This window comes from Mobula birostris, chromosome 10 (genome assembly GCF_030028105.1).
Source record: "Mobula birostris isolate sMobBir1 chromosome 10, sMobBir1.hap1, whole genome shotgun sequence".
Classification (NCBI taxonomy): Eukaryota; Metazoa; Chordata; class Chondrichthyes; order Myliobatiformes; family Myliobatidae; genus Mobula; species Mobula birostris.
The window spans coordinates 64,390,172-64,411,577 of NC_092379.1; the positions used below are offsets into that span (position 1 = coordinate 64,390,172).

Here is a 21,406-nt window from a genome sequence, read left to right on the forward strand (position 1 = left end):
CTTGATTCCCATTTGAATTTTAAATCCCACATAATGAAAGTGACCTGAGCAACATTTCTGCATGCAATAAATTTCACAAATATACATCCATTTCTGTCACGTAACGATGCTGAAAAAATAATTCATGCCTCTGTATCAAGTAGACTAGATTACTACAATGCACTTTTTACTGGCCTTCCAAAGCAATCTACTGACAAACTTTAACTTATTCAGAACACCTTTGCTAGACTTTCAACTAAAACCAGGATGAGGGAGCATATCACTCCCATCCTAGCTACTCTGCATTGGCTTCCTGCACTTTTAGAATTGATTTTAAAGTACTCTTTAAAGCTCTTATTCGTCTGGGACCAGAGTACATCAAAGAATTGCTTTCATTTTATAATTGTACTTGAGCTCTCGGGTATTCTTCTGCCAGTAGGTCAATTTTATTGAACTGCACTCCTGAACTGTGGAATTCAATACCTAAAGCTATAAGAGATGCAGACTCAGTTGACACTTGTAAACACCAGCTCAGAATCTACTTACTTAATCTTGCTTTTAACTAATGACTTTTTATCTTCTATTTTCATGTTTGCAGTTTATTCTATTGTAAAGCAACTACATTGTTCACATGGAAAGTGTTCCTATAAACAAGTTATTATTATTATCAGCATATTTGTTTCTTAAATCTCAGTGCCAGTTAAGCCAAGGAAATTGTTTGTCAAATTTTGCTGTTAGTTCGCAATTGTGCTTACTTCAGATTAAAATTTGTGGAGTTTTAAATCTTAAAACCAAAAAAGTTACTCTTTTCAGCATTGCGATGGCCTTAAGGTTTTCAGACAATAGTTTCTTGCCATGGATATTCTGAGTACAGAATGGAATCCTTGCAGACGTGGCAGGCTCCAGCTCTTCCCTGTCCCAAATGCAACCCTGATCTGATCTGTAGGTGCCGTGTCTCACACAGAAAAGAGATTGAACGCAGTAATCATCTGCCTTTTTGCCTGCAATGGATTAAAAACAAAACATTGAAAAGATCAAGGGAAGAATGAGAGGGGGAAAAAATGTTACCTCTATTTTATTTTTAAGGTAAGTTTCAGATGAGTAAAAACAAAATTTAGGACTAATGCTTATGATATTTGTTTAAGCTGACAATCCTCACTGGCAATCAACACTGGCGTAATTCAAGGATGAGTGTTTAACCCACTGATGACTCTCTTTGCACCCATGATGGCATAGCTAACACAGCTAACAAATTTATTAATTTGCTGATGATACTTGCACTCATTGTCAGTAAGACAAAGGAATTGATAAACAGGAGAAATTCTGCAGATGCACACAAAGTCACACACACAAAATACTGGAGGAACTCAGCAGTTCAGGCAACATCAGTGAAAATAAATAAACAATCGACATATAGACTTCAAGAAGGGGTAGTCGAGGGAATATATGCTAGTCCTCATCGAGGGATCAGCAGTGAGCAGTTTCAAGTTCCTAGTTTCAACATCTCTGAAGGTCTATTCTGGGTTGCAAATATTGATGCAATTGCAAAGAAGGCACGACAGTGACTATATTTCATTAGGTGTTTGAGGGGACTTAATGTATCACCAAAGATTTTCACAAATTACTACAGCGTACCATGGAGAACATTCTAACTTGCATCACAGTCTGGTATGGAGGGGCACAGGATTGGAAAAAGCTGCGGAAAGTTGTAAGCACCACCAGTTTCACCATGGGCACCATCCTTCCTGCATTGAGAGCACCTTCAACAGGTGATGGCTTAAGAAGGCGGCATCCATCATTAAGGACTTCCATCACCCAGGACGTGCTCTCTTCTCATTGCTACCATCAAGGAGGAGGTACTGGAGCCTGAAGACGTGCACTCAGATGTTTCAGGAACAGCTTCTTCCCCTCCATTCTGAATGGACAGTGAGCATATGAACACCACCTCACTATTTTTTTGCTCTCTTTTTGCACTGCTTAATTTAATTTTTCATCTGTATTTCTTATTGTAATTTATATTTTTAAAAATTATGTATTTCAAAGTACCGCTACTGTCATGAAAACAATTTTCATGACAAATGCAGGTAATATTAAACCAGATTTTGATTCTGAAGTAACAAATTTGGATAGTCACATAGATCTATGAAGTTATAAGCATTTTATTGTGTGAAATTACCTCCACTATAAAATTATTCAGCTTCCCCAGTTTTGATTATGTAATTCAGCTTATTATTATGGCTCCAAGGTTTGAGCACATCCATGAATCTTTTCAAGGAACATCAGCACCTTAAACAGATCCAATGTTAGTAAAATGTTACACATTCAAAGTGTCAAGTATCCTTAACTGTCCAGTCAATGACAGCCCATTATTTCACCCTATTATTAATAATACTTTTATTCTGCCCATTGCTCACCCACCCTCTTTTATAGTCATAGTTGTATAGCACTGAAATGTGCTCCTAGTCCATGTCCATGACAATTTTTTTTACCAGCTGTACTAATCCTTAGTTATGTAGAAGTTATGTAGAATAACTTGTTTTGTCTCTGTTTTAATTAAAGGTCTTCACCCTAAACTGTTAACTGACTCCCCCCTCCCCCCCACCCATAGATCAGGGGCTCCCAGCCTTCTTTATGCCATGGACCAATACCATTAAGCAAGGGCTCCATGGACCCCAGGTTGGGAACCCCTGCTATAGGTGCTGGTTGAGTTCTTCCAGCATTTCTGTGTTGTTTCAGATTCCAGCATCTGCAGTTTTGCTTTTCATTATTCTTGATCTTTTCCTCTGTCAGCAAGGTACAGTATATGTCCAGACTTTGGAATAGAGTATCTGTTTCCAAAATCTGTTGTTGGGCTTATGAGCAATGTGGCCTGCCCGGTGTAAATGACCAGGAGTAATGAGACCAGGAATATTGGCTGGGGAGAGGATGCCAGCATTGATTCCTTTATTTTAATGAGAGCTTCATTTGATGCTGTGAAGTTTTTAATACTGTGCGCTTATGTAAACCAATGTAAGTTTCCTCTTTGCTATGTCAATAATTTTTTTTTAATTGTCGTGTGTACCATCCACATTAATCACTAACCATGGACCTTCACAGAATTATTTAAAAAGTTCAAAGGAAGTTAAGTTGAGATAGAACTGATGCTGTTGTGACATAGAAACGCGTGTGTGTTTTATATACCCATTTGTGATGTTTTAGGTAAACCTTACAGAATGCACAGGTCAACTAGACTGTTAAATATTTGTTCACCATCATCATCCTTTCTTAATACTACTGTTCAGCTTGTTCCCGTGTGGAAATGTGCTGTTGACAAGTCCAGTCATCAGAAAACATTTGTTCAAACAAATGTTGCCCTGAGCAGACATCATTAATCAGAATTTGTATTTTCCTGTAGACATGGCAAACTTTCTTTTTATCTAAATACCAAATATTCTGCAGATACTGGAAATTGTAGCAACATACAAAATGCTGGAGGAACTCAGCAAGTCAGGCAGCATTTATGAAGGGTAATAAACAGTCGATGTTTTGGGTGGATACTCTTCACCAGGATTCATTTTTTTCTTTTGTTTTTGGAGATACAGCATTGGATTTGTCTCTGACAGATGGAGTTGAACAAATGCTGCCATTCTAAATGTATTCATGATTTAGGAATAAATGCTGGGATCTTCAAAAGATTGAATAATTTACTTTACTCTCAATATGAATTACTGAACAGAAGTTGGGCCAATTATTTAGTTCTAGGAATTAATATGCAGTAGAAAGAATTTTTTTTACATGAGGTTTCTGTGAGTTGGTGCTTTGTAAATTACATTACATAGTACAGACATCCCACCTCTCCCTCATGCCCTGAAATTATATACAATCTCTCTTGGTGCTAAGTAGACTTATCAGTTCTCTGTTGGCAGGCTTTACAGTTAACCTCAAAAAATAATGACAGTGTTGCTCGCTGCACTGTTTGCAACAGTGACTTTTCTATTGCCCATGGTGGGTTAAAGTGTAAAAGACATGTTGAGGTGAGTTTAACAGGTGTCATTCATTCATTAGCATGGCTAACGTTATTTAAACTAGCTGGCTAGCTGCTAAGGAGCTACGCTATTGATGTCCTACGTGACGAGGCCAAACTCCCTGTAGACTTGCTTAAAGTTGTAATAGAATAAACATAATATAAGTACATATTTTAATGTCACATTTTCTGCATATACCCAGCTTGGTTCACAGATTAGACAAAATCACTAAACAAAGTATCACATACGCCCTTGGAGGTCGACCGGGGGTAGGGGGTGTATGGGGTTGCGGGGCGGGGGGGCGGTGGAGGTGCTACCTCTCTGAAATGAGTTTTTGCAGGGTGGGATGTCTGCATAGTATGAGATCTCTCCCACGAATTGTGTTTCAGGTCAGATCCCCTCAGAAGTGCCTGTGTCAGTTTTGATTGTAGCTTTTCTGCAGGCTGCTCAACTGTGGGAAAACAATATAGCCAAGTAGTAAGGGTGAGAGGAGATTTAGTCATGAAAGCTTCAGAACAGCTGTTCCAATTAGCAGAAATACCAGGTAACACAGATTAGAATTGATGGGTATATGGGACAAGAGGTCGGTGGTGTTGGTGAAACAAAGGAAAGCATTTTATGCAGAGATTAGCTTTGATATTGGGAGGGGCGGGGGGAAGCTACCAATAATAGTGGTTCATTCAGGGCTTTCCAATGGGATTGGCATAGACAGAGAATAAATTGTGTAGAACTAGAGGGGAAGAGTGCAGGAAAGAAAGGACTTGCAGGACTGCTCTACAAAGAGATGGTTTGGACTCTGAGCTATGCACTATGATTCTATAATCTACTTCTCACCCCATTGTGCTTGCATTTCATTTCATAGAATTGTTGAAAGATTGCAACACAGGACAAGGTAATTTGGTCCATCGTGTTTGTGCTGACTCTCTAAAACGTCGAGTTCATCTTCTGTCCTTTCTCTGTAGCCTTGTTCAAGGAATGATTGCTCCATTTCCTCAATACAGCATTTCCTCGCAGCACACAGGGTGATGGCTAACTAGGTTGACTCTGTGATGGCAGATTTGTCCTGTGAGGCGAGAAGCAGCAGACTAGGCCTGTGCTCTCATTTAGGAAAATGGAAGGTAATCTCACTAACGCATCCAAAATTCTTACAGGGCTTAGATGGATGGCTACAAGGATGATCTGACATCAAAAGCAAGGGGTTAGTCATCAGAAATATGAGAAATGTCTTACTGATAGTGTCGCTAATCTTAATTCTTTACCTAAGAAGGCCATGAATGTTCACTTTCTGAGTACTCAAAACAGAAATAGATAGTTTTTTTTTAACTTAGTAAGGGAATTAAATGGTGCATGTCAAGGCCTCACATGTAGTAATAAGAGAAAGATTCCAGGTTAAATGTTGGACGGGACACCAGCACTCCCATTTTTCTTAAAAGTTCAAATTTAAGTAATTAAACACACATGAAAGGGTTAATTCTTGAACGGATTAAAAAGCACCGTTGAAAAGGTGCACCTACAAAAAGTAGTGAATATAGCTCAGTCCATCACGCATAAAGCCCTCCATTGAGCACATCTATCCAGAGCACTGTCGCTGGCAAACAGCATCCATCATTAGGGATCACCACCACCCAGGCCATGCTTCTTCTCGCTGCTGCCATCAGGAGCAGGTACAGGACCCTCTGGGTACACACCATCATGTTTAGGAACAGTTATTACCCCTCAACCATCCGGCTCTTGAACCAGTGGGGATAACTTCACTCAACTTCACTTGCCCCATCATTTGTTCCCACAACCTGTGGACTCGCTTTCAAGGACTCTTCATCTCATTCTCGATATTTATTGCTTATTTATTATTACTTTTTCTTTTTTGTATTTGCTGAGTTCATTGTCTTTTACACCTTGGTTGTTTGTCTGCTCTGTTGGGTGCAGTCTTTCATTGATTCTGTTATGGGTCTAGGATTTATTGAGCATGCCCACAGGAAAATGAATCTCAGGATGACATATCTATACTTTGAACTTTGACAATGCAATACCTCCCAAGTCATTCATTGGGTATCGTTATAGATTTTATGCACAGTTACCTGGAAGAGGATTTGAACTCTCAGTAATCTTAGCTGAGAGCACCAGTAAGATGACGTTTATTTTAGAATATTTGTGCAATGCGGGGCTGAAGGTGACAGTTTTGAGTATTTGTGAATAAAACAATGAAAGATTGGGTAGTGGTGTTGACTCTAGTTACATTAACAATATGTGCTGTGAAATTAGGCACTTTTGTCATTTAAAGCACCAATTGTCAGTATCAAACATTACCATGCCAGCCTCCCAAATGTATGTTTCAACCCCAACTTGCAATATGTTTTACTAACTTATAATAATTCCAGTTAGTATTCCCTATTTTTTAAAAAAACTATTAGCAGGCAAAGGTAAAATGACACATAATCAATTGTTTCCCACGTTGAAAGGTGAAAGCTGTTGCTTGCATTTCCCTTAAAAATTAACCCAAAGGGTTGGTGCATTTGCTATTTGAAATGAGACACAAAGCAACGGGCGAAATGATGACCAGCTGGCCTTGACTAATTTGTTTTCCTCCTGAGGAAGAAACACAACCACTCTTCAATTGCATCTAACATTGAAAGCTAATTCTGCTCTCTTACCCCCCCCCCCCCCCCCCCCCAATCTCACAATCCCAAAGTCATGGAGTTGCGCAAACTTTCTGGGGCCTGGTCTGAATCTTTACCCAAGTAACTATTCTTCATATAAGCCTATCTTCCATTTTTTGCTCTGGGCTGGGATTTAGTAAAGGGTAGGCAGTTGTAATGCATGCTAATTTGGTTTCCACAGTCTCTGCCACCTGTGGTAACATCCTATCATTTGTATTCATAAATAATAACACCAGGATAGGTTGTGATATAGCGTGGACTTGAGATCCCAGAATAGGGCGAGTTCCTCTTGTGGCAATGGGAGCATGAATCCTGGCAGTTTATTGAACTGGGGCATAAGTCTTTAGCCTTGAAGTGGCATTTCTAATAAAACACCAGTGTTCACGTATTTAATAGGGTAGTGTGAGAGGAGGTTGTGAAGCAGTCAGAAAAAATATTCAAAGATGTGTTTGAAGCTTCCTTGAGTTATAACATCACTATTAACTCCTGCAAATCTCTCATCCATGACCACTAAAATTTGAAAATCATGATTCCAGATGCTATTGATAACCTTAATGATGTGCATCAGGAGCACACTGAAGCTGGTGTGAGCCACAGAAGGATGCAAAGCCTCACAAATGACCACTCTGTTAGCCACCTTATGCCCAACTTAAGCATTCTTGTAGGATACAAGGATTCTTGTGCAGCGTACAAAATAAAGGCAATATATAATGGAGACACGATATTGTGCAGAGTTAACTGACCAGCTAACGTTTACCAGGAGCACAGCTCTGCAAGGTGAGCATCTGCATGTAGAACACTGCATCTTTGAACCAGCATTCAGCAAAGAGTCTGTATCCTGGAAAGATATAATTTGGGGAAAAAATATTAATCTGTGCGGCACATCATAGTGCATAAAAGTTGCAGTTTGCATTGCGAGACCAAAGCACTGGAAAGGGTGTGGCTCCCTTTTTGAGCAGACGAGGGAGTGTCTTAATGACCTAGGTGCATTGTAACGTGTATTTTAATATTCTGTGCACAGCAGCTAGGAATGTTGTACAATGAGCCAGTTAGGTGTGGGCAAGCATTCACCAGCTGTTACTTGTAAAGAAGGCCTTTTTTTTTTAGAAATTGTATTTTTCTCCTTATTACAAATAACAGATCTGGTGAGTTAACAATTGATTTAAATACTTGGGCAGTTATCAGGTTGTCTGGGTCAATGAAGGGTTCATCAATTTTCTAAGTGTTGAAGGACTTGACCAACTTACTGACTTTTTTTTGTTCAGTTGTTTTCTTAAGTTTGTTCTGTATATTCTTGCAGACAAATGGTATGCATTTTGCCAAGTTTAAGATGATGCATCTCATGTAGATCAAATAATATCCAGTAGTCCTTTTGATTTAGTAGTTTTAGTTAATTCAGCCTAATTTTTCAGCAGTATTTGGAAAATGTGAGTTCGACATACAATGTGAAGTCTTAAAACTGAAAATGATTTTGGCAATGTATGGAAGACGAATGAAATGTAGTGATCAGGAATGAGCAGAGTTGGTTAGTGCAGGGTCATATAGTGTTTTGGTTTTCATATTGAGTATTTTTTAGGCATCTAATTTTACTCTAGTTTTGTATTCTTTTATAATGCTTACAGTTTGTATTTTAACCTATCTATTTCTGATCTCTCTACTCCCTTTGGAAATTATTCCTCATCAGGAATATTTTCGTATTCTTTGTACACTATTTAAAGTGTCTCATGACTTAGAATGACAACTTTCCAGCATAAATTTATATAAAAAATAATGTGACATCAGATTATGTCTATTAATTGTTTTGAATAAAGAAGCTTGTGAAATCTAGTGTGATGGTGCTGGGTACGCTGACTGCAAAGTTCTAAACTCAAAGACCTTGAGCCCTATCGGATATAAATAGTCATGAGTACTCTCTCTAAAAGGGGGATTATACTGTAATCAACAAAGAGTAATTTACTTCCCTGTTTATTCTTCACTGCCAGTTTAGGTGCCAATACCCACTATTATAGTGGTGGGTCCCCTCTGCCTTCCAGCTAACAAGGTAGTTTAAAACACAGTTAATTTATTTTCAGTGATACACACTTAAATCCAAATAACACTCTTAAAATACGTTTAAAACTCTGAGGATTTTTATCTTAAACATTTCTTATTCATAAAGTGTAAAGGACAATTGATTTCTGGCACAATCCTTGTATAAACTAAGAAGATGATGCAGACAACCAAGTCATCCATCGCAGAAAACGAAGCTGGAGGGATGGGTTCTCATTCACCTTCTGTTTCTTTCATGTTTCTTGATGTTCTTTACCCCATTCCTAATAAGCCTGAACTGCTCTCTATATTTATACTGTTTCTTCCAACTTGGGGGGCCACATATGTGTCATTTCTTCAGGTATACTTTTAACACAAATGTTTTAGAAAGCAATTTGGAAACATAAGATCTCAGTTAATGCTGTATGTGCTGTGAGCCTAACTTCACCGAGTAAATAACCCCTTCAATTAAAAACACTTCAGTTATTGATATGTTAAATGGTAATATCCTTCTGTTCTATAAGCTTCCTTGAAGGAAGCAACTTAAGTCACATTTTCTGTTTGAAGCTATCCATTGTCTTATTCTGCATCTCTAGTAGTAATAAAGCAGGTCCATTGAGCAAGCATCTACTTGCTACAGACAGAGCATCTTTTATATACAGAACTATTTTCAAAGTTGTTCTATAGCGAATGCTTTTTTAATTTCAGGCTGATTGCTACTTTCCATTTAGATTTAAAAAACATTAAGACTGACAACTTCCTTTTACCACCAAAAACTAAAACTGTTAGAAGTTTATTTACATCTGTTTTTGATCTTACAAGTGGCAGCTGCCTTGTGTTTAGAAAGCAAACTTTGCAAACATAAGAAAGTGGGTATCCATCACCCCCCCCCACCTTTTTAAAGTGAAGATTTTTAACCTAGCTTCTTCCTACTGATATCAGCATCAAGATAAAAGACTCCTCGTGGGAACAGATTATCACTCCTCCAGCCAATCCGGTAGATAGCAGTGCTAGAAAGGGCTCTCTTTGCTCCGATGCTCAAAGAACTCATCGAGCTCTTCCCAGTTTCTTTAAAATCTTCTTCCACACAAACAATTCCTGCTATTCCCTTGATGAAGGTTTGAATCACTGTCTCTGTCATGTTAGTTCATCAGGTCAGCTGGCAATATTAGATTAGATTATGAGGACACACAGTCCTCTTTTATTGTCATTTAGTAATGCATGCATTAAGAAATGATACAATGTTTCTCCAGAATGATATCACAGAAACATATGACAAACCGACTGAAAAACTGACAAAAACCACTAAGTATAACATATAGTTACAACAGTGCAAAGCAATACCGTAATTTGATAAAGAACAGACCATGGGCACAGTAAAAAAGTCTCAAAGTTTCTCGAAAGTCCTGTCATCTCACGCAGACGGTGAACCTCCAGCCCCGCAAGCTTGCTGATGCAGCATCCTGGAAGCATCTGACCACAGTCCGACTCCGAGTCCGTCCGAAAACTCCGAGCCTCCGACCAGCTCTCCGCCACCGAACACCATCTCTGCCGAGTGCTTCGACCCCAGCCCCGACAGCAGGCAGTAGGCAAAGCCGAGGATTTGAGGCCTTCCCTCCGGAGATTCTCGATCGCACAGTAGTAGTGGCAGCGAACCAGGCATTTCAAAAGTTTCTCCAGGTGTTCCTCCGTGCTTCTCACGGCTGTCTCTGTCAAATCAGGATTGTGCACGGCATCCTAGTTAACACATATGATATCATTCGGAATGGCCGCGTGCACTGCGTTGCACCGCCATCTTCTCCTCCCTCCTCCAATGTCTCTCAATAAGCTTAAGATAGTTCATCTCATTCACAGGGGTGTTTGCATGGCTTTTGATATGGTACACAACTTTACTCAGGTTTTCTGACAACATATCTTGTAAATGAGTACTAATCATGTATTGCTAGCCTTTGCCTAAGAATTAGTAATCTACCATTTTATTGTGTCCAGTTGTATGATTTCGGGAGTCTCAGGACTGAAGCTGTTGTATGAAAAGCAGAAGCATCCAAACCTCAATCCTTGCTTCAATGTTTCAACAAATAAAGAACTGCAAAAATAGTCATTCCATTGACTAAGGGAATTCTCCATTGGAAAACTGAAAACAAAATCTTCAACCCAATTTAAAGTAATGCCAATCCATGTGGAAATTTTGTTCAGTGCAGCAGAAGTGAAATGTGCAACAACTGGAAAGCTCTCAACTATTGTTTCAGCCAGAGCGTTAGGCCAGTCAGGGGTTTAATGGGTTTCAAAAGAAAACTTGTGAAGAAGGTGCCACACTCTTCTGTTTGTGTCAGTTCAGTTACTTTTGTAATATGTAGAGAAATATTCTTTTAATTTGAGTCATTGCTGACTAATATTAAATCCTTCTAGAACATTGTTACACCTATGATAAATTGTTCCTTAAAAGTGGACTTGCATTTCCGAATTGAAATACGTAACATAGATTTTTATCACCAATTACTTCTACAAACCTTTAAAAAGTGGATGATTCTCTGATAGCAGTATGACTGAAGAACATTTTTTATCAAGATTTCTACTTTGAGTGAATCAAGAAGAATCACATCCGTGCTACCATGAGAGCGAGCATTGTCAAGGCATGACTAACGAAGTCCTGACGAAGGGTCTCGGCCCGAAACATCGACTGTACCTCTTCCTATAGATGCTGCCTGGCCTGCTGCGTTCACCAGCATTTTTTATGTATATTGCTTGAAATTCCAGCATCTGCAGAATTCCTCGTGTTTTAGTTTGGGTTTCACTTGGCTGAATGACTTATTTTGCACAAAATTTTCAGGTAACTACAGATATTTCTTCTTCTGGATAGAGCTGGCATTTTTGTCCTGTTCTTCCTTCAATCCGTTTTCCTTGTAAAGAATGTCAAGTTGAAGTTTATTGTCATGATTATACACACACGTACACGTGTGTGTGCAGACACGTTTAAATGGCATGAAAATGTTCTTTTGCAGCACTGCAGTAGATTTCAAATATAATCTATTTACAGAGCTGTTTTCATAGAGATGTTGTAGTTAAAAGTGCTTAACAATGGGCTAAAGTGCAAACATGAAAATAAAAGACAAAAAAGATGTTGGTGAATAGCAAGGTTAAATAAATAGGTTTTGAGCTGGCATTTAAATGTGTCAACTGAGCCTGCATCCTTTGTATTTTTAGGTTTTGAATTCCAGTTTAGTGTAGTTCAAAAAAGCTGAGCTGCCAATTATCTTTTGAGGGAGATTGTTTAAGTGTAAAAGAAACTTGAGAGTTCAAGCAGGATTATAAACCAAAAACAATTCTGTGATGTATTCTGGCCCCAGACCATTAAGAGCTTTAAAACAAGTAAGAGAACTTTAAAATCAACACTAAAAGACAGGAAGCTAATGCAGAGTAGCTGAGACAGGAGTGATATGTTCCCTCATCCTGGTTTTAGTTAAATGTCTTAATAGCGGCGTTCTGAATGAGTTGTTGTTTGTTAATAGATTGCTTTGGAAGGCCAGTAAAAGTGCATTGCAGTAATCTAGTCTACTTGTTATAAGGGCCAGAATTTGTTTTTCAGCATCAACATATGACAGAAACAGACACACCTTTGCAATAAGTGTTGAAATGCTGCACAAACATAAATTAGCTTGAACTTAAATTAGCATAAATTACATACAATTTGCAGTACATGTGTGCAGAATATCATCAAAAGAAACAGAACAGCCCTAGTGCAAGATTGTAAGAGGAAAGAAAGTAGTGGGGAAGGAGCTGTTATTGAACTTTTGAGATGTGGGTCTTCGGGCTACTGTACCTCCTGCCTGATGAAATTGGGAACTGGCAAGGGTCCCTGATAATGGATGTTCGCTTCTTGAGATGACAGGGAGACTTGCACATGTGTTGAAACTGGCTGAGGGCACCTCTCTGTAGACTTTTGCGTTCCTGTGTATCAGAACTTCCATACCGTGCTCTGATGCAACCAGTCAGAATGCTTTATATTGCACATTTGTCAGCATCTTCAACAACATACTGAATTTCCATAAACTTCTAAGAAAGTAGAGATGGTTGTATCTATGTGCTTGGTCCAGGATAGATCCTTCAAGATGTCTTCCTCGAGTACTCTGTGTTCGCCACCTCTGTTATGAAGGGGAGCTCTGCACTACGTGTATGTGCTTGCATGCACAGAAATTAATTCTCAAATATACCTCCAGTAAAAATCTATCCTCTTGTGTTTTGTTGAAGGACAAGCTGTATCTTCCAGCGAAAGCAATTCTGTTGTATAAACTCAGATTGTACATAACTGAAGACATAAGTAGATTAATGTGATTCAGTCTATGTTTTGTTATTCAGGCCTCTGCTTTCTCATAGTTTCCTTTCATGGTGGTTCTTGATTTGGTGCATATTTGAGTTTTGCAAACAAATCAGATTTGTCTGTGTGAAATGCTCACCTCCAGCCTTGAAGATCATTGGCTTTTTCAAGATGTGAACACCATCTGAATTTAATTCCTTGCGCTGTTGCATTTTAGGAGGAATCAGATCAGAATGAGATTTATTGCCACTGACATCGGATGTGAAATTTGTGGTTTTGTGACAGTCAATAAATGCAAAGGCATAAAAATGTATAAATTACAAAAACTAGTTTTGGGAAAAGCACGTTAGCGTGCTGGTATTCATATGACACTAAATGCAAAACCCTTCAGGCCAACTCTCCCTTTGATATGCTTTCAGACGTTTGATCACTAGACAATTAATTAGATTACCTGCATTTGAGACTGAATTAGTGTTCGTTTAAGGACTGTGGCATGCTCATTCTGACAGAAATGTGGTTTGAGGATACCATAAATGTGATGCTAGAAATCCAGAGCAACACAAAATGGTAGAGGAACTCAGCAGGACAAGCAGCATCTATGGAACTGAATAAACTGTCGATATTTCAGGCAAAGACCCTTCGTCAGGACCGGACAGGAAGGGGGAAGATACCAGAATAAAAAGGTGGGGGGAGGGTTGGAGAACAGGCTAGAATGTGACAGGTGGGTAGGAAAGATAAAGGGCTGCAGAAGAAGGTATCTGATAGGAGAGAAGGGTGGACCACAGGAGAAGAAGGAGGGACACCGGGGGGAGGTGATAGGCAAGTAAGAAGAAAAGGTAAGAGGCTAGAGTAGGGAATAGAACAAATGGAAAAGGGGAGGGAAAAGAAAATGTTATAGGAGGGAGAATCAATGTTCATGCTGTCAGCTTGGAGCTGCCTAGTTGTTGCTCCTCCAACCTGGAGTGGCCTCGTCATGGCAGAAGAGGAGGCCATGGATTGACATGTCGGAATGGGGATCGGAATTAAAATGGTTAGCCACCAGGAAATTCCATTTGTGGCAGTTAGAGCAGAGGTGCTTGACAAAGCAGTCCCTCAGTATACGTTTTGTCTCCACTACATTTTTTTTTCCAGGATGAGGCTTTCCTTTCCAGGACATTAGGGATGTCCTCCTCCTTCAAAAAAGAGGGTTTCCCTTCCTCCACCATTGATGCTGCCCTCTCCCATATGTCCTCCATTTCCCAGACATCCATGCTCACCCCATCTTCCTGAAGCCTTAACAGGGATAGAATTCCTTTTGTTGTGACCTACCATCCCATGAGTCTCTGCATCCAACACATTCACCGCAACTTCTTCCGTCTTCAACATTCTACCATGTCTTTACTTCCCCCAACTCTCCGCTTTCTGTAGGAATTGTGCCCTCTGTGATGCCTTTGTCCATTTGTCCCTCCCCAATAATTTTCCTCCTGGCACATATTTCTGCAAGGGACAGAAATGCTACACCTGCCCATTCACCTCCTCCCTCACCTCCATTTAGGGCCTCAAACAGGTCTTCCAGGTGAAACAGCGCTTCACCTCCGAATCTGCTGAGGTTCCTCTATTGTATCCGGTACTCCTGATACGGCCTCCAGTACAATGGTGAGACCCGTTGTAAGTTGGGGGGCTGTTTTGTCAAACACTTCCACTATATCTGCCAAAAGCTGAATTTCCCAGTGGCCAAACATGTTAATTCCAATTTCCGTTCCCATTCTAACATGTTGCTCCATGGCTTCCTGTGCGGGTGGAGAAGCAACACCTTATATTCTACCTGGGTGGCCTCCAACCTGATGGCATGAATATCAGTTTCTCCTGGTTTAAAAAAAATGTTTCAATCTGCCTCCCTTTTTCTTCTGTTCCCCACTCTGACATCTCTCGTCAACTGCCTGTCACCTCCCCCGCTGCCCCTCTTTTCCTTTGTCCTGTTGTCCGCACTTCTCGCCTATTAAATACCTTCTTCCCTAGTCCTTTACTGTATCTTTACCACCCACCTATCACATTCTAGCTTGTCCTCCATCCCCTCCTCCAACTTTTTTATTTGGCTGTCTCCTCCCTTCCTGTCCAGTCCTGATGAAGGGGCTCGGCCTGAGCGTCAACTGTTAATTCATTTTCATTGGTGCTGCCTGACCTGCTGAGTTCCTCCAGCACTCTGTATGCTGTATGATGTGTGCACAAACAAATTTGTTAATTTATTGGTGGTAATGTTACTTCCTGCTGCGTGTGTGAGTTGCATGTACTGTTGTGTTCCTTGGTCCAAAGGAACCCTTCATTTGGTGGTATACATGAGTATAGCTGAATGACAACAGACTGAACTTGAGCTTGAATAACAAGATGGTGTTCATGACTCGTTCAAAAATTGAATGATGAGAAGAAGCTGTTCCTAAATCAGTGAGTGTGAATTTTCAAGCTCCTGTACCTCCTGCCTGATGGTAGTAGCGAGAAGAAGATAATTCCCAGACGGTGAGGGTCCTTAATGATGGATGCCACCTTCTTTGAAGTACTGCCTGTTGAAGATGCTCTCAGTGGTTTTGTCATGAAGGAGGTGAACAAAAGGATCCAAGCAAAGTATTATTTTGCTGAGCACAATATTTTGGCACACATTTAATTTCTTATTTACTATTTTTGGTTTTAAGTTGTGAAAATGAGGTCATATTGCATGGGTTGTAAGCCCTGCAAAATTGCAACTGGAGCTTCCCTTCATTCCACATATTAGGACATGCACAGCATTTGTGGGATGCATGTGACAGATGTAAATCATTCTGCAGTGTTCATCTGAAGTTGAGTCATATTTTTCTGGTTTGGTTTGGAGAGGCTTGGGCTTCCAATGGGCTCTGTACACAGCAGTTGCGCTTTTGAAAGGGCCACTCGGCCATTTTTCATTCACTCAATTCATCTGCTGCTCTGCAGTTTGGAATTTACCGGAGGTCACAAGAATGGGGAATTCAGTTGCTTTACATAAAATGCTTCTTTTTTTCCCAGTTGCTGACTACTTCTGTAATGCCAAGTTGCATCTGCTCTATAATAAGTTACAAGGCAAGTATTAGAAGAATAGTCATGTGCTTAGGGCTCAGTAGGAGGATGGGAAAGACGCATTCCCTGTACTGTAATAATACAGAGCAAATCCCTTAACTCTGAAGTAGTTAATGGTTCCTTGGTAGAAAATGAAATCTGTTATCCTTAGAACACCAGCTAAGCTCCCACTCCTGTAGCAGTACATATGGTCTTTATTTTCATTCTCAACCTAGTTTCTGATTGGCTTGTACCATTATTACAGTACTGTGCATTATGCAGCAGGAGGGAAATTACTGATGCTCAATACCGAAGAAAAGTGTATTTTTCCCTGTTTTAACAAATAAAACTTTATTCATTTTTTAAAAAATATTTGTAAGAATAAACTCTGTAATGCCTTTTCATTCTTTATGCTCAAAGTCAATGCTTGCAGTGCTGCTGATTTACATTCCTACACATCCATAGCACTGCTGCCACTCGTGGCTCCCTGGGATGGTGCTTCCTCCCCCAGCCCGGCCTCTCCCTCTCCAGTAGTCCTTTCCCATCAAGCTTCAGTCTGTCCCTCAGTACATGGTCCTGCATCCTGGTGTGTGCCGATTGGCAGCATTCTTCCACGGGCATCTTGATGTGCTAGCTGACCAACAAGCTTTAGGCAGACCAAGAAGCGTTCTTCACCAAGTTGATGTTCTGCTAGCAGCACTTGATGTTCATCTCTGTGTGTGTCCCTGGAAACAGATCATAGATCAGAAAGTCCTCTAACACACTCTACTCAGGATGAACTGTAGTACAGGCCCTTGCATCTTTCTCCACATCCTCTTTGCTAACCCACAGTCCACAAAGAGGTGACTCAAGGAATGTAGGCACCAGATTCAGTAAGTTTCAACTCAGTTTGGAGTTGTGTTGTCTGAGCACTCTGTCTACTTTATTCATCATTCTTTAATGTGTGTGGGGTGTTGACAAATTATGAACTATTTGCCCAGAAGCTATTTATCAGCAACCCTAAGTGGCAATGCATATATATGAGCTGCTTTCTCTGTAAGCTGCTACTCTGCAGCTGTGAGTTGAGGTGTAGTCAAATGTTTTCCTATGGCTACCAATGGAAGTCATGCATTGGCAGAATAATCCTCTCGCCAATTAACTGCCCACCACTTACCAACAGGCAGGGATGTGTTTCTAGTTGCATTGGAAGCCTTCAGAGAAATTTGAGAAAGATTCCATGACCCTCTGTCCTTCCTCACTCCTTGACATTTCAAAGAGACTGGGCAATGCACTTAGCTTAATAACATGCATCTGTTTACTGACTCTGCAGTGCCAAGCTAAGCACTGAAAACTGCTTGTAGCGCTGGCATGAATAGGCTCTAGTGCACCTTAAAGCATCCTTAAGTTCAACTGTAAACGTGAATATTATTTTGGCATGCAGTTCATCAGCTTTGAGTTTTCTTTCAAAGACTAACAGTGCGTTCTCAGTGTATTGACTCTTAGTAAAGTGAAATAATTGAAATTTGCCCAAGTATTGGCATGTCTTGTTGTGGGATAGTTGTAAATTCCAGGCATCTTGGTAAGCGTTAATACTGAAATATCTGTAGTTGTATGTTACAGATTATTTCCTTATATGTATATAGTTTTTCTCAAAAGTATAAATAGGACTGATTGGGAAACTTCAGCATTGCGTTGAAAGATGGAGTCGATTTTTATTTGTGATGTCTTTGAAATCCAGCCTCAGGTGGTTTGCAAAGGGCAAGAAGAGAGAGACTCTTTAAACATTCATTCTGGTTGGAAAGGTACAGCATGCTTGGATTCACAGATTCTGTATGCCAGTCTATTGTGGTGCAGAAATTGTTACCATTGCAATTTTTATTTACTGCACTAATTCACCAAAGTTGTTTGAACCAAAACCTGTACTAGCTAGAGCTTGAAGAATAGCAGATGAATTGTTATCACCAGTTCCAGGCTCCCATCAGTATCCTATTCTCATTTCTTTGTTAAAATTGTGGAGTTTCCTAACCTGGATCACTCTTAGAATGCCTTCACCTTATGGACCTGAGGATCAAATCACCACAACTTATGAAATTAATAATGAAAATATAAATCTTTAAAGTCACTTACCAGAATTTTTGTTGCCATGAATACTCCTGTAGATTCAAAGCTAATTTTGATGTTGATGTTGAATGTTTTGATGTTTGACATTGAATTTGATGTGTACGGCAAATGATATATATTCTGCCAAATGCAATAAGCATATTTCAGCAAATTGCAATCTTGTTGGTAAGGCTTGCTCTTTTTTTGTGCCATCCTGAATCTTGTAGCATGAAATATGTGTTCAGCTCAGTTAAAAACACAAAATACTCAGCAGGTGAGACGGTATCTGTGTTTCTATTTCATGGATGTGCCCTGACCCACAGAGAATTTCCAAAGGTTTCTGTTTTTTGTAGATTACCAGCACCTGCAGTTTTTTTAAAAAAAAGTCACTGTCAAGTCCTTACCTGCCAGCATGTGCCATTGTTTTGCATAGAATTTACTGTTCCCTGGGTAGTGGGGCAGTGGCCATAGTCAACCTTGAAAGGGATAGTTACAGATTTTCTAAACATTTATTTCACAACATGCAGTGAGCCAAGAAAAAGAGAGCTTTGCTATTTCCAGTGTCTTATTAAGGATTTTTCTTTCCAGTTTTGCATCGGTAACCTGGTCGAATTGTGCAGGTGGGAAAGGCAATGGAAACTGTTACACAGATCACCAAAGATGAGCTGGAAGAGCTCAGAGAAGCTTTTACAAAAGTGGGTGAGTATTGTTGCCTACTGTAAAAATTTGTACAAATCAAATTGTGTCCAATGTGGCAAGGAGTTGAGAAATATCCAATGAGTGGCATATGGTGCAATGTGGCTCTATAAAACATGATCAGAAACTGGCTCTTTCCAAACACTTACTGTGTCCAGTATCAAACTCAAGTTTTATTGTCATTCAACCATGAGTGAATACCCATGAATACAACCAAATGAAACAACGTCTCTCTGGGGCCAAGTTGCAAACCACAGTACTAACAGTCATACACAGCACAAAGTACATACAGCAGATATAAGATTATAGTAAACATACAGTCACACAAAAAAATAATATAGCCCAAGTCCCTGAGTCCCACAAATGTGGTCTTTATGACAATTCTGCAGCAGACTGCAAATGAACTTAATCCAAACCTGTCTTCCACCAAGCAAACACTGGAGGGCAGCACATACACCAGCATGGATGCTGCACCACACCGCCTCCAGGCAATGACGCTGCCTCTCACCTGGGTGGTTGCAAGTAGGTGACACTGCAGCAATAGTCCTCACTACAACTGAGGCCACGCAGCTCCCACCAATAAACCAGTGAACTGGACTTGCAGCATTTCACATTACTAATGTCCAACAGGGTCTTGTTATCACACAGAAAAACAACAAAGACAATCACTCACTATTAGACTGTACATCGACTCCAATGCTTCTCTGTAACAACCAGCAACACAGTCTACACTGTTCAGCTCCCCCGCCAACAAGCAACTTGCTGGGGGGCGGGGGGTGGTAGACCTGCAGTACTTGTAGTCCTTAATGTCCAGTGGTGACTTATGGTTGTAAAAGAGGTATTTAAAAAAGACAATAAGACCTTTGGTTAGCTCTGTAGAGGTAGTTGCATCTGAGCACATCACCATCCTACCTGTTTCGCGGGATTGAAGAAATATACTGCAGAGAAACAGGCTCATTAATCCAGTTTATCCATGCCCACCATAATGCTTATTGTACTAATTTCATTTGCCTACTGTAGGTCTCATATTCCTTCTACACCTTTCCTGCACAGGTACCTGTCCAAATACCTTTTAAACGGTGTAATAGAATTTGCCTCCATGACCTCCTCTGGCAGCTTGTCCTAAATATTCACCACTTTCTGTGTTGGTGAAGAAACTTGTCTTTTCAATCTTCTTTAAATTTTTCTCCTCACCTTAAATCTTTGCCTTCTAGTTTTGTCCGTCCTGGTGCCTTACCTACCCTATCTATGCCCCCGTGATTATGTAAACTTCTAAGGCCACCTCGTGGCTTCCTCTCTTCCAATGAAAATAGACCTGCCTGTCCAATTTCAATAAAACAATGATGAGTTTGAAATTTCTACATTGTATTCATTTGAATTGTGAAAATCAGACAGTTGTCACTCTTTGACTGCAAACTTCTAAATCATATATCTGTGATTCTTGTCGGTCTTCATCGTGTAATTATTAATTTCCTTTAGATTTTGCTAGGCAAAAATCGGGTGGTGTTTCCATCTGTAACATAAAATCCTCAGCCTCGTCTCACCATCTGAAAAAAGAAATTATATTTTAGTTTTTCACAACAATATTGCCTCATGGCCCAATGACAATGTAAGTTCTATAACCTTAGGTGTAGGCCAGTGTAAAATCTGTCACTTGGTCATGCTCACTTGCTTGTTCTTTTGCACATTTTTGCCTAGACTCACCAAATATTATTAGGAATTGGTCTTTGGCTCAGGAATCCTCAGCTTAATTGTTCTTCATAAGTGCAGTGTGACTTGCTGCCTTGTGACAGTTTAAAATTCCTTGGTGTAACATTTTTATTTTTCCTCCACCTAAATCTTGTATGTCTGTCAAGAACTTTTCTGCTGGCAGCATCCAAGTCTCATGGAATTTGATTTTCATATATTAATTGTAATGCAAGATAAGTTGCAGATGTGATGTTATACATCACTTTGTGTATGTTTGCGGCCTAGCACACAATTTTAAAAATGTTTGTTTGGATGGCACATTTTCTGTGTTAATAGATTTCCAGTTGATGTGCGTGACCACATTTGCAGAGGTTTCTTACAAGAGCTGAAACTGTGATTATTCTGTGATTTATTCTGATTAGCATGAAAGGAAGCAAGGAGTACACTTGTCAGGCAAAATGTTCCTTAGCTAATTTGATAATTAATTCACAAATAAACTGCAAAATGTGAGTACATAATATCAGCAGCCTTTGTTTAATTCTTCACTTCGCCCACTGTTTCCTCTATTTTGTCCTCAACTATTTTTTTAGGGAATATGTGTAGTGAAGGGGTTTTCTGCAATATTACTGTTGAGCCTGAAAGTGCTAAGTTACTCTTGCTTATTATTAAAGTTAAATAATGGCTTTCCAAAATTTTGAGGTACCCTCTGATTCTCTAATGCAAGGTTTTTCTGCATTTAATATATATACTTCACACTTTTTGAAAGAATTTCTATTATATTTACAGTTTCTTTTGATGATAAAGCAAACATGCCAAACTTTGCTCATCAGCTTCAGCTGAATCTTGTTTAATTGTTTAATTCCTGACACAGCAAAGCAACTTCCAGATGTAGCGGTTCAGTGTGGTGTTTGAATGGA

The 21,406-nt window shown here is 39.7% G+C and overlaps 1 protein-coding gene across 3 annotated transcripts in view; it reads left to right on the plus strand.

Annotated features, from left to right (window-relative positions):
- Positions 1-21,406, plus strand: part of LOC140204071 (plastin-3-like) — a 146,838-nt gene that overhangs the window by 49,760 nt on the left and 75,672 nt on the right. For all 3 annotated transcript variants that reach the window (XM_072270365.1, XM_072270366.1, XM_072270367.1), the window contains one exon: positions 18,693-18,803. In XM_072270365.1, coding sequence (XP_072126466.1) covers positions 18,737-18,803 — 67 coding nt within the window. In that variant the 5' untranslated portion in view covers positions 18,693-18,736. The remainder of the gene's footprint in view (positions 1-18,692; positions 18,804-21,406) is intronic.